General features: G+C 37.3%; 1 protein-coding gene across 3 annotated transcripts in view; it reads left to right on the forward strand.

Annotated features, from left to right (window-relative positions):
• Nucleotides 1-6,502: 6,502 nt before the first annotated feature.
• Nucleotides 6,503-23,217, forward strand: part of LOC117407440 (integrator complex subunit 6-like) — a 36,384-nt gene continuing 19,669 nt past the window's right edge. For 2 of the 3 annotated variants that reach the window (XM_059028861.1, XM_034012468.3), the window contains exons 1-5: nt 6,503-6,949; nt 7,087-7,164; nt 7,753-7,902; nt 15,094-15,183; nt 22,294-22,477. In XM_059028861.1, the coding sequence (XP_058884844.1) occupies nt 6,839-6,949; nt 7,087-7,164; nt 7,753-7,902; nt 15,094-15,183; nt 22,294-22,477 (613 nt within the window). In that variant the 5' untranslated portion in view covers nt 6,503-6,838. The remainder of the gene's footprint in view (nt 6,950-7,086; nt 7,165-7,752; nt 7,903-15,093; nt 15,184-22,293; nt 22,478-23,217) is intronic. The other variant, XM_059028862.1, reaches the window with a different exon arrangement.

The following is a 23,217-nucleotide window of genomic DNA, read 5'->3' on the forward strand; positions in this document are numbered from 1 at the left end:
GGGGCAATATTCACAAAGCATACTGTGCTGTAATCTCCAGTTGGTGGTTTTTCATTTTCCAAAAACATGGTGCATACTTTTTGACTATGACCCTAAAAAAGGTAACTTAAATCATCATCGGAAGATAGAAACCAGCACATTCTGAAGATAACATAGGTTATTATTATTATTATTTGTTATTTGTTTATTTAGCAGACGCCTTTATCCAAGGCGACTTACAGAGACTAGGGTGTGTGAACTATGCATCAGCTGCAGAGTCACTTACAATTACGTCCCACCCGAAAGACGGAGCACAAGGAGGTTAAGTGACTTGCTCAGGGTCACACAATGAGTCAGTGGCTGAAGTGGGATTTGAACCGGGGACCTCCTGGTTCCAAGCCCTTTTCTTTAACCACTGGACCACACAAGGCAGAAACTGAACTGTTTGTCTACTCAATAATTAAAATATGAACTAATAACATCTATATAGTACTCTGCCTCTCCAAAATACCATTACTGACTTCAAGCGGGCATTACCACACTATAACACCACATATATGTCAACATTGTAGATAGATTAAGAAAATGTGTGGTATATTACCATGTATTAAAATATAATAATAATTTTAAAAAAAACAGTCAAAACTCTTCTTTTTTTCTTGTTCTTGTTCCTCCTGTAAACAAAGCATATTGTAACTAAAGAAGCCTATTCATGAACTGCAGCATACTCGATGAGATTAAGACTAACTTGGCCACCCTTTTTATTTATGTTGCTATACCAGTTCCTGTTGTATTTCTTAATGATTTGGTGTACAGTACATTTCACATCACTTTAATGTATTCCCTTTTTGACATGAACATTTTTTTTTGTCAGAAACACAGTCGAACAGGGGTGGCCAACCCTGGTCCTGGACAGCTGCAGGGGCTTCTGGTTTTCCTTCCACCTGCATTCTCAATTACTTAATTGAACCAATTATTTTCTTAGTTGGGCAACACTAACTGTTTTTCCAGGTCTTAGCAATTGATAATTTAAAGATACCCTGTAAATCTGCAGCATTGTGACTCTCCAGGCCACCCCTGCAGTAGAAGCATGAGAAATAACTGAAAAATACAACATAGCACAATGAAGGTACAGCATATGCATAGAGAAAGTTAACATTATTATGAATATTCAATATTTGCATTGTTTTCTGAAAGGAGAACCATTGTAAAAAAACAAGTATATGCTTTAAAGATAAATCTTCTTCAGAATCTTAAGGATTACTATTTATTAAACTTTTTTCTTGTCTTTCAAAACACACTTTCCTACTTTGGAGAAAGTTTACAAACTTGCTTGAGCATGAGTCATTATTAGGAGTAAATGCTCAAAAGCTAATTCCGCATCAGGTACTGTACCTTAGTTTCAGTGTCTAAAGCAAGGGAGTCCAATCATCGTCCTGGAGGGCCATTTCTCTCCAGATTTAACAGGTACAATGATATCATTTACTACAGAGCCTACAGGGTACCTTGGGACATATTTCATGCAATCTGTACTGAACCCCAATTAAACAATTTAGAACAGGGTTGGAACAAAGTCCAGGAGTGGAAGAGTCAGCTTTGGACACCCCTGGTCTAAAGGCTGGTTCATATTGTTCAATCGTGCCACAGTCACAGAGGGTGATTTCTAGTCTCCCTAGTTGTGCGACTGCCTTGCGATTCCATGGAGACTAGTCCCAAGAGTTGTATTTTTGTACACTTTAACTTGTCTTCTTGCAGGCGGTCTTCCGGTTGTCACAAAACTGAAGTATGGACCAGCTTTTATAGTGGAAAATAAATAACATTGGAATATTATTAGAATATGCACATGCATACAGGTCTACAGTGTTAAAAAATAGTTAAGAATTGAAAAAAAAAACATGTACCTCAAAAGATGTGTAATTGAAAGATAATAATATATATATATAGTGGGATGGGAAAACAGTAGTCCAAATCCAGACTTGAGTCATGCAAATCTCATAGTCTTAAGATACACTGCTTGCCAGTGATTTCAACTAGAATATTTACAAGCATATATGCTTTGAGAAAAGAAACTCTGAAACGAAAGGGAACATTCATCTTTTACTAATATGTTTTCATGTTCAGGTTATTTAGCAGATCAGAAGAACAACTTTGAAATATGAGTTCATGAGTCCATATTAATAAGAGAATAACAAAATGGGAATAAAAAAGACAATCATTGTTTTATAGAAGGGTGGTGGTTGACTCCTTCAGAAAGATATTACTGCTATTACAAATCGATCTCCACCTTCTGCATATCAACCTCCCTGCCAGTTACTGTTAAATAGACCATTAAAGAGTAGATCAAATCACACAAAATGAAAACTGGCTTGTGGTTCTAGCCATCATGTGGCTCAGAAAGTTCATGTCATGCGCTTTACAGCACAGCAGAATCCCAGTACTCCTGGACGTACACCGTGTTGGTTAGAGCTACAGACTGATAGCTAGGATTTAAATACCACATAGGCTGCTAAATAACTAGCCGCAACTAAACAGATTTGTTTTGATTATATTTCTTGGTTATTGAAATGCATAGCTTATAATGCAGCACACACACTATAAAGACTGAACCATAAGCAGAAAACAGTTTTAACAGAAATGGCAACACAGTGGATTTGGAACAAATACTGCTGAAATACTGTAGCACACTACTATTGGTATAGCTTATTACATGGTGGCTACCATTGGCCCTTTGTACAGTTCCAGTGTTATCCTTGGTAAATGATGTGTTACTGAACAGTAACATAAATGCACTGAATGGCACAGGTACATTGTAATTACTGTCAATTTGCTTCTTCTTTGCAATGTTGCATTTGCAGGTCGCTGGAGTTCAGACACTGGAAGAAGTATAAAGTGTGTTGGAATGCACCTGGTTGATTAGATTATAATGCACTGCATGCACTGGGTGCCACTGTAGAGAAGCAATGAAACCATCTCCTGCTAACATGACTTAATCAATCCTGGACCAATCTACTGGACAAAGAACAATGGGAAGCAGTCTGGCACAGCCATCGTCAATAGTGGGTAGTATAAATGGGAAGCAGTCTGGCACAGCCATCGTCAATAGTGGGTAGTATAAATGGTGCAACGATCTTGTGTCTTGTAGGAGATGATATACTGTAGTGCTGTACCAAGCCGTCAGTTCAACAGCAGGAGATATGAAGGATGTTTTGCTTTCCTCAAGGGTGTAAGTACAGTTTGAAACTAGACAAAATTCATTTGGCAATCAGAGAGCAAAGAAAGATTTTATCAGACTGGGTGCAGGGAGACTGAACTGCTCTGTCTCCCTTTTGGATGTTTTCATATTATAGGTTGCTGCCTCCATTTCATTACTGATTCCATAATAAGTTCCCCAATTAGACAATTCTGTACTGAAGGTCATGTTCATGGTATACTGTACTATTTGCAGAGGGTTTAGTTCCATAGTCACCTGGTAATAATGCATGAATAATAATGAACTATTCACCTGAACAGCACGAACACCATGCACTGCTAATACCAATCATTGGCTGAAGGAAATCACTTTACTGGGGCAGCAGGATAGATACCTGAAGTGCTGACATTCCTCAACCCCCAAACCCTTTACTGGGGAGTATCTTCCCTAGTGCTGAAGTTAAACATAGTGTTCTACAGATCTATAGCATTTGTTTCTTACTTACTTGCATCCGAAGCACAAAAAGAAATTCCAGTAGACAGTCTCTGTTGAGGTAAACACATCCATCCAGTTATAGGTTAGCAACAGACGATATTGTCAACATTTCAAAAAGGAGGGATAACCAGGTTTCAATATCATACTTTTTAGAAGTTTGAGCAACCTTATTACTGGTTCCCCTTCTCCTTGTGACGAAAGCATGTTTGTTATTGGCTTATATGTAAAGCTACACTTCCATTATTATGTTATGGTGCTGGCAATCACTCTGAATGGCTTCTGTCTGGAAAATTGAGGCTGAACAGCCTTCTTCATTCCATTCAAACCATTTGACAATGTGACCTTTCAGCTCAGCAAACCCAGCCCGGCCTACTGCCTGTCTATATAACTGCATATCAAAGTAAAGAATAAAAACAAGGGGGAAAATTGAGATAATACTGTTATAAAAGTTTACCATAGTGAAAGCAAAGTGTAATAAAGCACAGCATGGTAAAGCATATTAAAAAGCATGTCAAACCATGGTAAACCCATAGTATAACCATGTGACAGTGCAAAATGACTGTATTTTCGTAAGGGTGTAGCTAGTAATAAGAAAAGTGTATATTACATCTTTGGTTATCACTCCTTTAAGGAATTACACTGCTATTGCATGAGATTGCTGAGAAAGCTACCATGGATTCACCCTGAGGGGGTTGGCTGGTGCTGCTGGCAGCTTTTATACACTTACTGTTCCCTGTCTGGATATGTTGTTTGATTGTGGGGCAGGAGGTGGGGCACTCACTGGGCCTGCTATATAATGCCATTTTATTGCACCTTTTCTTGTGCGTGAGGATTAAATCAAACTTTTATGAACAGACACCATTTTCAAAGATTTCTCTTATAAAGGTTTATCATAGTAAAAGCATACCAATGTGTAATTAATCTAAGTAAAAGCATTGTAAAGCCTAGAGAAGTATGGTAAGGCTTATTAAAAAACATGGCACACCATGGTAAACTATTGTATAACTGTGGAAAAACAATGGGAAAACTGCAAAATTGCTGTGCAGATTTATCGTGCTAAACTTTTCAAGGGTTATTATAGTATTTTTCATGTTACTATACCCTCAGCTTGATCAAATAAATGACAAAACAGCATAGGGAATGCAATTTTGTATTAAAATATGTGGTTGAATCTATTAACCAGTTTTCACTGTAGTTTTATAGGACTATTAATTGTATTTTCATTAGAACACATATAGAGCTGGAGGCATGTCCTGTTAATATAATAATCTGGGTGACAAGGATATAGTGGAGGCAGGCATAAGTCTCAATGTCTGGTATTGAAAGTTTAAGAATCAGTGGGTATTTTGAAGGCAGCTGTCCATCATGTCAAATTTACATTTTCACAGTGGATTTTGCAGTGGATTTAGGTCATAGTGGTAATAGCTTGTAGATGACATTCATAAACTTCAGCTGCTGCAGAGGTAGCAGGCGTGTTACTGTTAGGCTAGAAGAACACAAGCAGGTTTCAAGGTGGAGGAAGCTGTGTCTCTTTGCAGCTAATATCCTTTGGGGAGTCTAAACAAACTGGAATGCAGTATGTATGATGAGATCTATCTACCTGCTGATGAAAAGAGTGCAGCACCCACCATGAAAGAATGTAGAGAAATAAAATACAAAGGACTTGTGTTTTAGTGTAATATCAATAGGCTTTGAAAAAACACAGTATTTAACAGGGAATCCACCAGAATGTCACATTTTTTACATTACACTAAATACTGCTCTGCCTGTAATTTATTTGAACAATATGTTTTAATATGTTTAATATATAGCAATTGAATATGTGTGTCAGTGAAGTTAAAATTAGGTATATTATATTGTATTTATTTATTTGGCAAATAGTTTTTGTTTTAAAAATAATTTATTAAGGCCTATTAGCGGCCAGTTAAACAACACAAAACGTACTTTTTATTCTCATTTTAAACTACTTAAAAAATCAAACGCGTGTCACTCATTAGTAAAAAAAAAAAAAAAGTGTTCACATGTCAGCCCTCATACCCGGCCTTAGTCACAACAGTGACGCCGAGGTGTCTCTGCTCCACGTACCGACAGCGAGACCGGGTTGAACCCTGTTGCTGGGTGTACTTTTTCAAAGCTCAGTTCCTGCGTTATTGTTGCTGTCCCAAATCCAAAGCCAGAATGATCTCAAAAGACGACTGCTATGGATGTATGACGTTATCAGTCATTTCGCTTGTACTTGTTTACAGTATGCATGTGGTGATTTGTTACATGTATATTCAGACAAGACTACGAAGTGTTTATGCTTTCTGATTATTTAAATAACTAAAACAACTACATCGCGTTCTACTAGGTTAACCCACAAACACAACCCTGACGTCAAGATTTTCACTCTTAGACAGACGAACTCGTCCAGACTTGAAAATAGGGCCTTGTAGTAGGTTACGATTATAATTATTGTCTGTGTGAAGTAAATCCATGCCAAAAAGTAGGACTTACTCTGTAGCTAACGTATGTTTGTGAAATTATTCGTTATCATCAGTGTGAACATATTTTCAATATAATGGAAATGCAATATATTGAATTACGCTTCTAAAAAAATATAACAACCACACATAAACCCACTAACTGCCTGCGGATGCTTCCACAAATAGCAAGGCGCGTGCGCCGTTTAACTTTCCAGTACTCAGTCTCGCGCGTGCGCAGGAGCCGAGCCCAACAAGCTAATTTAGGTATGTTAATGAGGGAGTCCTCACCAGCCAACTGTTAGCGAGATTGGTGGTCACATGGTATTAAGAACGCCTCTTAAGAGGCGGTGACAACTCTCGAGCTGGGGTTAAAACCAGTGAGTGAGCTAGGAGCTTTCAGTAGAGGGAGAGCTAGAGTGAAAGTGGTGTAGGACTTTATCAAAAACTTCTGTAAAACTACAGAACAAAACAAAAAAAATCCCTTGTAAATTAACAATTTCCTCCCGGGTTTTGAGGGTTTTAATTTTTTTTTTTTTTTTTTTTTTAAGCAAACGGGGACAGACCATCAACATTCACGCTTTTACACTTTTAGAGTGCAATATTTATCTTTAATGAAGCAGCAGCCAGGGGGTGGACAAAAGAACATTTTGATCTGTAGTTTGGTTGATGCTCTTGTTCAGTCCATGCAGTACGTGTCATCACCAACACAATGCCCGTTTTACTTTTCCTGATAGACACGTCCGCTTCTATGAACCAGCGCGCCCATCTGGGCACTACCTATCTGGACATAGCTAAAGGGGCAGTTGAGACTTTTATGAAGGTATTGTAACGTTTCCCAGAAGGGACAATGAACAAAAACCGTTACCACCGAGCAGGGTAGGCTTGGTTTATTTTCTCGAGCAGACGCTTAAAAATACGTTTAATTGTGTTGTCTATTTTTTATTTATTTCCTAACAGCTCAGATCCCGAGATCCGGCGAGCAGAGGAGACAGGTATATGCTGGTGACTTTTGAGGAGTTCCCCTCTGGAATCAAGGTAAACGCGTTTTTTGATTAATTCATATTTTTTATATTTGCTATCTTTTGTTGTCTCCTGTCGTGACCTGCTGTTATGACACTTAATTTTATAAATGATCAGCGGAGGTCCAGTAGCTTTAATAAATATGGCCGACATTTTGTTCCAATGTGCAGCAATGAACTATGGGTATTATGTATACGAACAGAAAAATGTCAAGGGAGGGGGAAGGAAGAGACGAGACCTGCTAGTTTGCATTAAAGGGGAAATTATCCCAACTTAAGAACTACGATATAAAGTATGTGAGTTTTGTCGGGTCACGTGTTAAACGTTAACCATCAAGCAGACTTGACTAAAGCATTGACATTGTTTATATAACACTTGTGGTGCATATGGTACGAAAGAGAATTTAATATAAATAGTCGCTTGACAGACGATATTTATGAATTGAGAGCTCAAGCGTTTATCTACAATTATGCACTTAATTTCAAAAGCAGAACTTCAATACATTTTCAACGTGTGATCTACTCACGTTATCTGTGTAATGTTATTTCAGCCTAGATCAGTTTTAACATCTAAAGTTAACTTTTTTTTTTTTTTTTTTTACAGGCTGGATGGAAAGAGAACCATGCCACATTTATGCATGAATTGAAAAATCTCCAGGCTGTAGGACTTACAACTGTTGGCCAATCCCTAAGGACAGCTTTTGATTTATTAAATCTAAATAGATTAGTTTCTGGAATAGACAACTATGGGCAGGTAGGTCAATCACAGTAAAAGTAAAAACTAGACTATATATGGCGAGGGCCCCAAGACACCCCTCACACAGTCTTTCAAGCATTACACTCCTAGTCAAATACTCTACCCCCTATTCCATTCTGCTTGGGATAGTTCAAGGAATGAAGGTATGTTTTCTGTACAAGCAATTAGTAGTGAAAATGAACAGTTTGGCATTGAAAAAAATTAGTCAAAATCCAGTTATCAAAACAGAAAAGTACAGACTGATGATTTTACATTCTTTTTTTCTTTATTTGCAAGTGGATCACAGAAGACATGTCTGAAAAAAACACCAAAATAGTATTCTGATTGTTTACTTGGTCCTGGAACAACCCCCCTGAAAAATATATATCATTTTTTTTTTTTGTAAATCATTTTGAAAACTTGCAATGGACATCCCTTGACATTTATTCTTGACAGTTATGTCAACCAACAAAAACAAACTAGCAACAGTACAATACTACAAGCTAAAGAAGGTTGCACTATTATCGTATTCCTTTGAATTTAAGATGCACTTTTTTAACCAATTGTTTCTTTTAAAAAAAAAAAAAAAAAAACCAAAAAACATGTGTCTTAAATTCGAGTACAGTATAGTGATGCGTGTATTAAAATCGCCAACAAAACGTGACTGCCAGAGTACACAAACAGCAACGTGACTGACTGGCAGTTGAAGGGTTCTTTAGTAGTTATCCTGTGGAGCGTACGCTCTCCTCGATGTAAACAAGCTTTTGCTCAGTGCACGTCTATGTAGCTATGGCAGTGGTGCAGTAGCCTTGAACTGGAGTGGCTGCGTTAAGCAGGTGTAGGTTCCCTGGGCTCGCTTCCAAGCCAATCGGGAATTCCTGGTCAGCTCTGCTCCGGGCAAGCCTTGTTTACTACAGCAGCAGTGTTTTGTTATTAGGCTCAGTTCTAATCAGACCCCTGTATTATTCTACTTTCCAAGCAATACCACAGTTCACAAAAAGGGAGAAAAATATGTGCGAGTAAACGCAGTTGAAAATGAGCAGACGCCTGCAGACTGCCTCCATACCTCGTTTTCTTATGAGTAGATGCATCTTTGTAAATGCATCCTGTTTTTTTTTTTTTTTTTCCCCCCTCAAGTTGAGGGTGGGAAATTTGGTCTGCGTCTTAAATTTGAGATTAGATAAAGATTTAGAAGAACAAAAGATAACAAAGTTAAGATTTATGGGTGGATTTATATTTCTTTGCTATCTTGAAATTAGTGTTTATCACAAGTAACATAATTCTTGTATCAGGAGTGTTGTCAGAATCTACTTAAACCTCCAATAACACTCGGTCACTAAGTGGGTGATGCAAGTTTGGAGGGCCATTAGCCTGCAGATAATACATAAATCTGTTGAGCATCCATAACCATTTACACCAGTGTTGCCAAAGTAGTCAATTTTAATTTATGCTCCTTTTTCCTTTATATCTGCAAATGTTAATCTCTGGTAAGTGCTATAAAGATGCCTGTTTTAACAGCTTACCCTTGGTGTTTTACTTCGAAATTGTATCTTAATTCTTCATTATAAATGCCAACAGTTTTAATATAAACAAAAAAATTACAGCCTATAAAATAGTTATCCAATAATGTTTCCAGCTATAACATAAATAGTTTAGCGGTATTCTGTTTTTGCTGCGTCTGCTACCCACAGCACAAAGTATCTGCAGGATAGGAGATACTCAATATTTTTGAAGTTCCAAGAGTTGTGTGTTGCAGAAACAAATCCAGTATTGATCAGGTGATCAATGCTGTAATTCATTAAAATAATTATAGTACAGGTGATAGCTTAGTGTTTTTCTTTATTGGGTGGGTGCCATTTTGGATCCAACTTTTCTGTGCATTTGTATGAGTTTTCAATGCGAGATTCTGAGCGAATGGACGTTTTGCAAGCTGGTAAAAGTTGTGCTGCCTCGGGCTTTTTAACCTCCCCATTCAATACCCTTGTCTGAAGCACGACTGCTGGTTGTGCTCAGAGTTGCTTAATGAGTTTGTCATGTGGAATGATCTCCACTAGGAGCTAGGTTCAGACTAAACTAAACATCACTTGTGACCGTCAAATCCAGTCCTCTAGAGGTGAAAGCTAGTTTTTGAAGGATGTAAACAAACTGGACTGACAGTCTGCAGAGTGCACTTTAGTCAGACTGGAATAATATAGAAAATTGAATTCCAAGGAGTCTGGTGTAAAGTTGCTTGCTTCTGGGTATTTCCATCCATGCTGTGGTCTACCTAGCTGAGCAAAAATATAACAGATAAGCCACAGTATGTATATGTAGACTTTATGCTAGACCTTCATACTAATGTCAAGTTTTCTGTGAATGTGACTGCAGCTTTAGGTTAAAAATATTGGATTGAGATTCAAATATGGATGTTGAGAGAGATGTTTTGGGACTTCTGAATATATATATATATATATATATATATATATATATATATATATATATATATATATATAAATATATATATATATATATAAATAAATATATATATATATATATATATATATATATATATATATATATATATATATATATATATATATCATTGATATTTATTAAATGCTTAAATCTTGAAATTCAGAAATACCACTGGGTGGCGATTTTAATGTCTTTGTTAAACCAGAGTGAATGTTTAATGAGATGTCTGTAACGTCGGTATTCACTGACACTAGGGTAATGGATGTCCGCTCTTAAATGGGTTTAGTGCTTTGAGTACGTGGATCAAGGTCAATGTCTTAAACTGAGGTGGCTACCGTATTTTACAAATATGCTTTAGTGCATATGTTAATCAGTTTGATAGTATAGGGAGTACATATATTGAGTTGATAACAGTATGCATTAATTTACTTCTCAGATTGAAAATGGAATGTTGTTTCCCTTTTTCTCCCTCTAGTTTGCACCATTTTACAATATATAAAGCAATAAAGATTATGTAAATCAATTGCAAATATAGTAAAAGTTAGAGTCTTAATTAAGGTGTAAGATTGTTGTGGGGGTGGAGGAGGGGACCCAATTTTTATTGTAAAAATATACAGTGTAAAACACCAGAACATGCTAGTATGATCTTGCACTATTAGTTTGTTAGCAAAATTAGAACCTGCTTCGCGTTCAGGTGGACATAAGATCAACTTCCACTGCCGCTATCAAGCCGAACAACACATTTCATTCACAGAACCAGGTTATGGTAGTTACCAAACTATTGAATCTTCGAGGAAAGGCACAGCCTGGGAAGTCTGACGCTGAGGCCTGACCAGTAGGGGTTGCTGCATTGCGATGTGGTGAAAGGAGCACAATGGCCAGTGGGTCTGTAGCCAAAATCAGCAACTTTATGCCAACTGAATTCCCACACTTGCATGGCACATCCCCACACCCTTCCCAATATCATCCATAGCTATTAAACACTCAATAGTGCTACATTTGGAAATATCTGAAGAAACGGAATACATTCCATCATGGATGTTTCGACTAGGTGTTTTTCACAATATCTCCCAATATTTACATATGCATTCTCTAGGTAAAACAAGGTCAAGTTCCTTCAGTTAGAAGTTAATCATTTTAATTTTATTTAACTTGGTGGGATCCTTCTAGCTTAATCCTCCCAGACATTCTGTTTTGCACATTGTTGCTTTACTCCTCAAAGTGGACTTTTTTTTTTAAGGATATATTTAAAAAGCAAAATAAATACATCTAAATGTGGTGTGAAATTTAGATCTGACCATATTTAGTTATCTTGCAGTGTTGGCTCTGTATTTTTACACAGTTAAAGAAACATGAGTGTCACTTTAGGCATCATTTTCTTTTGCAGAAATTCCTTGACTCTAACCCTAACTGGAGAAGTCACATGTTTATATAATAAATCATGTTATTTGATTGACCAGTTAATGACTCCTGCCACAAAGTCAGTCTTATCAACATTTGGAAAGGTTTTACAGTGTCAGTTGCTTAACTATTGCTAGGACTTTTTTTATATATAAAAGTATTATTATTGATACTATATTGCTGCGTCGTCTACATTTTCACCTCCAGTCCTGTCAAATCTGCCAGCATTTGGCACTGATTCATCTGCCAGGGAAGTTAAGGGATTGGAAATCTGCAGCGATCTTCTAAATATCCCCAAAAGCTTTTGACTTTGAGGCGTCATTTTTTGAATAGAGAAGCACCTGCCCACTGAGTGAAATCTTCTCAGCTGTGTTGATCATTATGACAAACTGCAGTGATGGAAGTAAGATTGCTAAGCAGTTTCAGCAGTTCCATGTTTTAAAGCTGAATGATTTACCATGTATCATATAGGCAGTGTGAATAGGGTATCTGTTGGTCTAATGAATCTCGCAGTAAATCATGAAATGTTGCAAACTGCTCTTGCTCACAGTAAGATTCTGTATCCCTGTGCTGATTTGCATCTGATGCTACTTGCATAACAGATGACTATTTATGTTCGCATCCCCCTGAAAAGCAAGCAACAGAGGGGTGTGTGCGCTTTTGGTATGTGGTTTATTTTCAGAGGCATGTCCACCTGGATAAGGGAAAGAGTTGTTGTGAGCCAAGAAGTACACTTGAGAGAGAAGTGAACTCTGAGCCAGCAGTCAATGGAGTTTGCAGGGCTTGACACCCAGTTAGTTCTGCATCATCTAGTGTCTGATGCTAACGGACTATTTTGTTTTTGCATGTGCGACTAATATATATATATATATATATATATATATATATATATATATATATATATATATATATATATATATATATATATATATTTAAAAAAAAAAAAAAAAAATTGACATCTAGAATAGTTATTGTTCTATGGTTCGGCCCTAACCCTCAGTTTTGAATAAGCAGACTTTCTACTGTATGTGTGACTTCTGGTGGTTGTATTAAGAATTCACACAAGACTATATATAATTATTTTTCTTATCATACATTGTAAACGTGTTGCTCAAGTTCCTGTAGATTGCATTTTTTTTTTTTAAACTGGCAAAACTAAGATATATCATAAGTGTTTTATAAGTCAACTAGATGGAATAAAGGGCTAGGTAGTGATTTTTTTTCCAGCACAAATCTGTTTAGACGTGCCCATTACCAGAGCCCTTTCAGAGACTGTTACTGCTGTAGCAAGAACTGGGGAATCCAGATGGGGAACTTCGTCTAATTGGGTTGTAATGATATTGTTAATGTGGGCCTAATCCTTTTATGCTTGATTCACACTGCATTAAGTACTGTCAGACCTCATTAGGAGCAATTTTCAGTGTGTTGTTTCAACTGGACTGTTGTGGAGTCTATAAAAAAAATAAAGCAACCACAAAAGAAAAGTGGTCTCTATCACCCTTGGCCAGTATTACCATTGGCCTATTTCATTTACACTGTTTTTAAATAAAATAAATGTAGATATAATGTTACTTTGATACTCCAGGGAGCCACCATTGTAAAATCTTTTGGTATTATGTTTTCAGTGTTACGATGAAGTTATAAATGCAGAGTGAACCATCTTAAAATGGGTAATCCCTAGCTAATCGTAGACTTGATAAATGCTCCTTGTACATGCATTTAAACATGTGTTTTTACAGATTCTTCAGGTCCCTTTTGATATTTATAAACGTAATGCCTGTCCGCATTGGATGTATAACTGGAGCAGAGTCTTAATGGTTCTTTTAAGCTGAGAAGGTAGCTGTATAAATAGAAGTGAAACCCTGATTCAGAAAAGGATGTGCAAGGCAAACCTCCTCCAGCTCTTTCTTGTAGAGGTTTCCCTGAAGTTGTTTCTGCTTACACTTAGTTGAATACAGTGTGACGATTAATGAGAAGGTGTCGTGCAATAACCCAACCTGATTTTGTTTGTTTAAATAATTTTTGTTCATAACTAGTTAAATCGATTTGGTATTGTTTTGTGACAGCCACATATGCGAAATGACTGTGTTGCCCTTAAAATAAACAATTAAAACCATTTAGCAAATGCAGATGTTAACATCAAATGTTTAATTCCCAGTAGGGTTATATTTCCATTTTTTTATTCCCTTGACTTTTTTTCTTTTAAAATCTAAATGGTATGCCAATTTAACATTTATTGATGATATTGTATACTGAGCCCTGTAAAAATATCGAAGTATTTGATTTATAATGGTCTATTTTAAATCATAAATATTTGAAAATAACCCGCCCCTCCTTCCCATATAATAAACATGTCGGGTGGTGTTTGGGGATATTGAGGGGTTTGTGTTTTGTTGGCAGAGGGTCCTGTAAGGTTTAGCAGCACCTGTCTCCAGTCCTCGGAGATCTGCAAGATGAAGTGTAAACTCTCTGGTCCCTCATGGCCAATTATTATGATCTCTCGGGACTGTAGGAGTTCTCTGTACCAGATGTCGAGCCCGTTGGAACCATAAGAGAACCCACTTCAGACTTCAGTCAACCTTGAATCCACAAAAATATGTGTTCATCTAAAGGTGTCAACGAGAAGCACTACTGGTGCCTGAACAATCAAACAGTATTGTTTTGCAATGAGTCAGGGCCCTATTTAGCAAGGACAAAGGCACATTTTCTGAAAGGAATAACATTATTTTGATTAAGATGTTATTTTTTGGAATAGGGATGCACCTGCCAACTGAGTGAAATATTATCTGCTGTCTTGATCATTGTGACAAACTGCAGTGATGAAAGTAAGACTGCAAAGCAGTTTCAGCAGTTCCATGTTTTAAAGCTGAATGATTTGCCATGTATCATATAGGCAGTGTGAATAGGGTATCTGTTGTTGGTCTAATTAATCTCACAGTAAATCATGGAATTTTGCCAACTGCTACTGCTCACAGTAAGGCTTTCCATCCCTGTGCTGATTTGCATCAAGGATGCTACTTGCATAGCAGATGAGACTATTTATATTCGCATCCCTATACTGTTCAAATTGTTTTATTCCTCTCTGAAAATGTGATTTTGCTTAATCTTTTAAATAATCCTATTAGGCAGCCAAGTACAATTTGGGCTATTCTCAGAAGAATGTACTTGTAAATAGCGTTTTTTTTTTTTTTTTTTCTTTTTCATCTATTTGTTCCAGAATGAGTGTTTTTGTATCACTCACTCCACTTTTTTTTCTGCAGAATAGTGGCTCTGCACTCAGTCATGGGGTTGATGTACACGCAGCCATGGATAATATCTGTTTTTAATTAAAATATTTGCCATTTTATTATCTAGGGAAGAAATCCTTTTTTCTTGGAGCCATCAATTATTGTCACAATCACTGATGGGAGCAAGCTGACCAGTAACAGTGGAGTTCAGGATGAGGTAAGTGGTCTCTCCCCCTGATAAAAGCACAATTAAGTGTTCCCTGTACCTGGGCGCTGTCACTGTTTCAGTTCAGGAGTTTCATTCGTTACCTCGCCAGGTTTATAACAACATAAAGTTGAGGTCTTGGGCAGTTTGGTTACGGCAAGTTTATTAAATCATTGGTGTAGTCTTGGCTAGAAAGACAAGGAATATCTTTTTGAAAAATAGCCCAAAAAACAACGGACAACACATTTATCAGAATTACCTCTCTGAGAACTCCATCTACTGCAGAAGCACAATGTAATGGTTGAACAGCTACAGTATAGTAGAAACATTTACATGCCTTCTAACTACCGCAGCCAGCATTTCATCAAAAACTATATCACCAACCACATGCCAGCAAGGAGACACTTTGTATTTAAAAGTTGATTTTTTTTTTTTTTTGGGGGGGGGTCAAACAATGTTGAAAATGTGTTCTGTAGGTGTATTTGTAGTTCTAACAACATCTTTATGTAATGTTGAACTACAGAATTATACACAAAAAGTGAGAGCTATGATAAAATCCATAACTACAAAATGCTCAATCAAAATTCAAGAAAGTGCCCTTTTGGTTCTTCCAGGGTCCTTACGGTTTTTAAAATGTCAAAGAAAGAGGTCACTGCTGAGCACCAGGCTTCTCTCCAGTGCTTGTCGTTCCCCTAAGGGAGCCCAGATTTTTCCGAGCAGTGGTTAGAGTGCTTGTTTGTGAACAGATGGTGTTGCCAGTTTGCTTCCCAGTTAATGGCCACTAATAAATAAAAAGAGGGTGTTAAAACACAGGGGTTGTTGTTGTACTACGGTACTGGTTCCATCTGCACCTTGACGGCTTGTTTTGACACAGTAATGATGACCAGAGGAGAAGAGGTGTTTGTTATGAGATTTACAAGACAGTAGTTTGTCACTAATTTATAAGTGTTGAAAAGAAAGCCTGGCTTTTAGCGGTGTAATGATGACCAGACTGGTCTGGTGTTCATCCAGGCCAGAAGGCAGTGCAAAGAGTCCACTGTTTCATTCAGTAACATACAAGTCAGAGTCGGGTACTGTTATTTACCCACAGAAGTGGATGCATCCGAGGGATGTCTGCACAAATCTCCGCCTTCCTCGCAACTAAGACCTATTCCCAGTAGATGGCGCAAAAAAAACTACTGGTATATACTTTACTTAAAGGTACAGTAACCAGTTAGTAAAAGATAATTACAATGGCCTGAATAATATTGAAATAAGAATGAAAAAATAACATTTAAAAAAAATAAATAAACAATAGTTTAGTATTTTTTATTTGTCAAAGTTAAAAAGGCTAAACTATAAAATTAAGTCTTTAATTAAGTCTTTACTTAAATATTGACCAAAGCAGCATCTGTAATGGAAAAGGGCATCAAGTTCCATAATTGGGGGGGCATCAAAACTAAATGCACTTTCTCCTCTCCTTTTTTAATTTCACCTTTGGGAGGCACAAAAGGCTAGTGTTAGCTAACATTAAAGTATGCAAAGTTTTGTTTATATTGGGATAGAATGTCTTGGGTAATCCAGTGCCAAGACATTTAGCACTGCATATGTAAATCGTCAGATTTTAAAATCAATTATAAAACATAATGGAAGCCAGTGCAGTAAGGCCAACACAGAAGTTATATGAGCCAGTTTGTCCTATATTAGATTATTTATATTAGAGGTCAGGTTGTCCAAATCCTATTTAAGGAATTTGTAAGCTCTAGTTGTTGCTGAGAACCTACCGGTAAAACGTCTGTCTTATCTGAGTTCAATTCCTAGAAATTGAGACCTCCAACTTTTGATAATTGGTAAGAGACACTAGTCAGGCTGAAATATCAGTGGTGTCACCACAGACATATAAAGTTGTGTGTCATCAGCATAACCTTGAAGATTTACACTGTGTTTACGAATGATCTCACCAGTGGTACAAAAAAAATATGGGAGCAAGAATAGAGCTCTGGGGGACCCCACATGTAATGGTAGATAATCCTGATACAGACTCCCCTAAAGAAACAACATACTGTCTGTTCATTAGATGCAACTAGGCCAGTCCAAAATGGATATAGAGTTAGTCCATCAGAAAGTCATTTCAAGTCTATTCCAGTTGACAGAGATCTATTTATTATATCAAGCACATCATTACATAAATAACTAAATACATCTTTTAAGGAATTCAGTTGGTATTGGATCTAAGAAACAGGTGTAAGATTTAATTTGCATCACTGATTTATTCTAACCATCCAGAGGAATTCAATCCCAAATAGTACTCCTTTTATTCTGAAAATAGTTGCATTCTTCACACTTGGTGGGAGAGGCTTCAGTATAAGGAGGGGCAGAAGATGATGGCTGTACCAATCTATCAGTAGTTGAAAAAAGCACAAGTTATTTTTTATTAACATCAATGAGAAATAGCAGCATCTGGCTGTCCTCAAGAGTTTCATTGTACACACATAGACACACACACACACACCTGCCCAACAGGGTGTGCTTTCTGGGGAAAAAAGTGTAATTTGTAAGGAGAAGTAGAAAAGCAAGTCTATACATGGCAGTCAATAGAAAGTCCTGATTTAACAATTTACATAAACTTGTGTTTGTATGGAAGTGGTGGTAGTCAGTTTAATTCTTCTGAGGTAAAAGACTACTGGTTGTCTGCTTGACTGGATTGCTTCTAGTTTTACCTCTGAGTTTGATAGATGGTGTTTTTGGAGTTGTGGAGATTAGTGTGTGTGGTTTTAAGAGATTTAGTCACACATGTATTGGCTCTGATGTAAGGCATAGTGCTTCGTGAGGGGAGGGTTTGGCATCTGAATGATAAATCACAGCAGCATAGTCAAAGCATGCCATAATCCCTCTTGTTGCAAGTTAAAATCGGTCTTTAACAACAAAAAAAAAAAACATGTCACTCTCCATAAGGTCTGCTGATTTTTCTATTTCTAGTGAGGGAAATATGCTTCCTGTCATGTTGATCTTGAGGCACACATACATTTTTAGCATGTAGGTACAAGCTACAAATAAATGTCTTAATCCTGCCTTTCCCTCTGACCACTTAAAGGCACAAAATGAGTAGTCGGTATATTCATACAGTATTATCTTTTGGTGGGTTTATTTATTCTTATCTAGACTGATTATGATTTGGTTTCATTTTGTTATATAGATTTTGAATATGAGTTTTATTATTGTAGTTCAACTAAACCTATACCTTCCTTTTTATAGCAGGAAGCTGAATAAAACAAAATCAGTTCTGGAAATAATTCCCATTGTATTGCAGTTTGATCCCTTCCTGGTTTTGCTAGGAGTAATGACACACCTGAGCTTGTCGCCGATACACTGTGGCTAATTAAGCTTGTATTAAAACCTGGAATGGGTAAAACTGATATGCAATAGGAGTATTATTTCCATTCCTGAAAAGAAATGCGTCTCTCTGAATGTACAGACAACACATTCCAAATATCGTTTAGGATTGGCCTTTTTAAATGTTGAATTGCACCTCAACCACATGTTCATTTAATCAGCTGTCAACCAGGGTGAAAACTGATCGTAAATCCTTCTTGAAAATAATCTGGCCTGTGACGGGTCGGGTGAATCTGCTGCTCATAGCGAAGTGTGGAGTGTAACGTCAGATTGTACAAGCCTGTCCATTCGCTCTGGGCTGTAGGTTTGGCATGAGTCCAAGAGCTTGTTTACTGTGTGTTGATTGTTCAAAACCACACACAGGAATAGGAGCAAATCTGCACATATAAATGTGATCTCATAAACTCCTCACATGCAGGTCACTCGTCGGAAGGAGCAGTATCTGTGCACAGTTACTTTAAATATAAATGTCGCGGTGAGCCAGTGAATTCTACTGTAGTAGTAAGTATGTGTGTGGTTGTGGGAGAATTCCAGTTTTGGTTTCAGTGTTAACTGCTACTGAGACAAAAGAGGAATAGGGTTGCTAGGACTAATTCTGTTGCACATACCTGCCCTCATTTTTGAAAGATGTGTGTTTTTTTTTTTTTTTTTTTTTTTTAAGAAAATAAGTAATACTAAGTGTGTTTTATAGTTCTGTATACATAAAGGTGGAAACAAAGAAAAAACACACACTCCCCATGTATCCACTGAAAAATTTGAATATAATCTGCCTGCTTTTTATTATCCCGCACTGTGAATGAAGTCCCCGCAAAGGGGATATGGTGGAGGCCGTCGCACGTGTGTCACACTTCACATGTTTCCACTTATTTAATTATCGTGGAGATTGATATTCACAACAATTTCCAACTTTGTGTAGCAAGAGAAACGGGCGCGTTTTGCAGTTTGTTTGCATGCCATTTTGTAGCGATGAGGTGCGCTTGTGGAAATAGGAATACAAAACAATTCCGTGATATAACGGCAGTTCTGGAAAGATTTAATAAACCAATCGGTGTCCCTCAAGACACTCACGATGACAAGTCGCTTTTTTACAAAACAGTACTGTATCCATTGTGAACAAATCTCTATCGGTGCCAAGAAGGTGTTCTTTTAAGCAAAGTTCCTGTTCCTTTTTAGCCGGAACATTTACAATGGGGGGGGGAAAATGTGTTTCACCACAAGGGTGTTCTCTTAGGTGAAGTGTTCTCTTAGGAGGTGTTCCTATATGTGGAGCCTACTGTATGTTATGGTCATCAACTTTGACTTCATATGGAGTTTTGAATTTACAGCCTGGCGGGGATTATATTTACTGGAGTTTCATATTTAACAAACTTTAACCAGCTCATGCATTGTGCACCACTTTGTTTGCTTTTCTTATTTATCAGTTGGTGTATTTGTTCTGTGATCATGTTTTGTGTTGATTTTGTTTTTTTGTTGCAATTTTGGTGGAATACATTAAAAATAAAATGCATAAATAAATCTCATCTCCCTACAAGGGGGATTCAAAACTGGCTACATTCTTGACAAAGCCACTACTGTGGCTGTAGCCCTGCAACATTTAGTCATAATCCGTGAAAATTGAGCTGCGCCCGCACCAATTCAAACCAGTGCAGTGCAAGACTTTCAACGGCAGTAACCCTGTTTTTTCCATTTTAAAATGAATGTCACATTTTGAAGTGTAACTGAACCCTGATTTCAAATTCTCTTTTGAGATTCAGATCTTTTAAACATTCTTATTTACTAGGAATAAGAGTTTGGTTTTACATGCATTTTATTTCTCAAAGCATATAGGCCTATACCTTATTCTGTTTAACACGGAACACTGTAAAAAAAAATATATATATATGTATATACAGACGTGCTCAAATTTGTTGGTACCCTTACAGCTCATTGAAATAATGCTTCATTCCTCCTGAAAAGTGATGAAATTAAAAGTGGTAAAAGTGGTATGTCATAGAATAAAGCAAAGAAGCTGTGAAAAGAGATGAATTATTGCTTATTCTACAAAGATATTCTAATAGAAAATAATAGACAAGCATGGTAAGGGTAAAGGCTACAAGACCATCTCCAAGCAGCTTGATGTTCCTGTGACAACAGTTGCAAATATTATTAAGAAGTTTAAGGTCCATGGAACTGTAGCCAACCTCCCTGGGCGCGGCCGCAAGAGGAAAATCGACCCCAGATTGAACAGAAGGATAGTGCGAATGGTAGAAAAAGAACCAAGGATAACTGCCAAAGAGATACAAGCTGAACTCCAGGGTGAAGGTACGTCAGTTTCTGATCGCACCATCCGTCGCTTTTTGAGCGAAAGTGGGCTCCATGGAAGAAGACCCAGGAGGACTCCACTTTTGACAGAAAAACATAAAAAAGCCAGACTGGAATTTGCTAAAATGCATATTGACAAGCCACAATCCTTCTGGGAGAATGTCCTTTGGACAGATGTCAAAACTGGAGCTTTTTGGCAAGTCACATCAGCTCTATGTTCACAGACGAAAAAAATGAAGCTTTCAAAGAAAAGAACATCATACCTACAGTGAAACATGGAGGAGGCTCGGTTATGTTTTGGGGCTGCTTTACTGCGCCTGGCACAGGGTGCCTTGAATCTGTGCAGGGCACAATGAAATTTCAAGACTATCAAGGCATTCTGGAGCGAAACGTACTGCCCAGTGTCAGAAAGCTCTGTCTCAGTCGCAGGTCATGGGTCCTCCAACAGGATAATAACCCAAAACACACAGCTAAAAGCACCCAAGAATGGATAAGAACAAAACATTGGACTATTCTGAAGTGGCCTTCTATGAGTCCTGATCTGAATCCTATCGAACATCTATGGAAAGAGCTGAAACTTGCAGTCTGGAGAAGGCACCCATCAAACCTGAGACAGCTGGAGCAGTTTGCTCAGGAAGAGTGGGCCAAACTACCTGTTAACAGGTGCAGAAGTCTCATTGAGAGCTACAGAAAACGTTTGATTGCAGTGATTGCCTCTAAAGGTTGTGCAACAAAATATTAGGTCAGGGGTCCCATCATTTTTGTCCATGCCATTTTCATTTGTTTTATTATTTACAATATTATGTTGAATAAAAAATCAAAAGCAAAGTCTGATTTCTATTAAATATGGAATAAACAATGGTGGATGCCAATTACTTTTGTCAGTTTCAAGTTATTCCAGAGAAAATTGTGCATTCTTCGTTTTTTGTGTAGGGGTACCAACAAATTTGAGCACGTCTGTGTGTGTGTGTGTGTGTGTGTGTGTGTGTGTAATATATATATATATATATTAAGAAAAAGACGGGGTCTATTCAGTTGATCTAAACTGTGGCAGACCTAAACAAATCTGTCCTTTTAAATCATTTAAAAGGGGACTTTGAGAAAACCAACATCTCTAACAGTATTAGTGAGTTTCCAAAGTGTATTTTTGTCTTTTTAAAATGACAGGTTTGAACGTACAGTAATTTAATATTTTAAACAGTGGCTAGATTTAGATCTACCATGGTTTGTAGATCAATTAATAGACCCCAGTGTGTGTAATTCGCTTTTCATCCCTTGTATATCCTTGGTGAACGTGACAGTGTAGGCCCCCACAGGTAGCTGTGTATGCTGCACCTCATAAATGTAATACTGCACAATAACGCAAGGTTTATTATAAATGGTAATTTTCCTTAAATGTTTGGATAAAACAAAAATATAACTAAGCTTCTAATTTGCATTCATTTTCAGCTCCATTTACCCCTCAGCACCCCTTTACCTGGAAGTGAATTGACCAAGGAACCTTTCCGTTGGGATCAGCGCCTGTTTGCTCTCGTCCTACGGATCCCAGGCAACATGGCTGTTGAGCCAGAGCAAATGATAGGTGTTCCTCAGGACGATTCTGCCATTACTCCAATGTGTGAGGTCACAGGCGGTAAGAAACATATTGAACTGTTTTACCTAAACCAGATTCTGTTCATGTTAAATTAACATACTTTGCAAAGCAGTAAAAAGTTGTTTGTCAGCCAACTTTGAACGGCCTCCCCAGTCCCTGAGATGCAAAAACAGAAGAGTATTTATTGTACTGGAGGCCCAGTTTGCATGAGACTGTTATGAGAAACCAAAATTCAATACAAATTCTGCCAAGCACGCAGTGAATTCAGTATACTGGTACACCATATCAAATTATATTACCTGAACCCTAATAATTGAGTTTTAATAGCAGGCAGACTGATTTTGAAGTTAATAGCTTTTGACAAACCATTCCACTCAAGATTGTCTGTCATTTTATTTTAGAGAACTAGATCATCTTGACTCTTCCCCTTCAAGGGTTAATTACATTGCAATGTTTTCACCTGATTTACTGAGCATCTATAAAATACAAGATATATTAGCTCAAGAGCCAGCTGCCCAACATTTCGATATGTTGTACGTATCTTTCTCAAGGGAGCATGTGTTTAAATCAAAACATTGGAGGTATTTATAGGTTTGACGGCATGACAACTTGTTTTTATATTGAAATCCATATTGAAGTCCATGATTTCATCTTGTATAATGTAGTGGTGTTCTATATATTGTGACTTGGCTTTTACTTCTATCTTTAATTCTGTTAATTCTAATTAACATTAGTTTAGTGAAGGAGAGTTCAGTCAAGGCACACTACAGTAAATGTAA

Source organism: Acipenser ruthenus, chromosome 8, assembly GCF_902713425.1.
Source record: "Acipenser ruthenus chromosome 8, fAciRut3.2 maternal haplotype, whole genome shotgun sequence".
In the NCBI taxonomy this organism is placed as follows: domain Eukaryota; kingdom Metazoa; phylum Chordata; class Actinopteri; order Acipenseriformes; family Acipenseridae; genus Acipenser; species Acipenser ruthenus.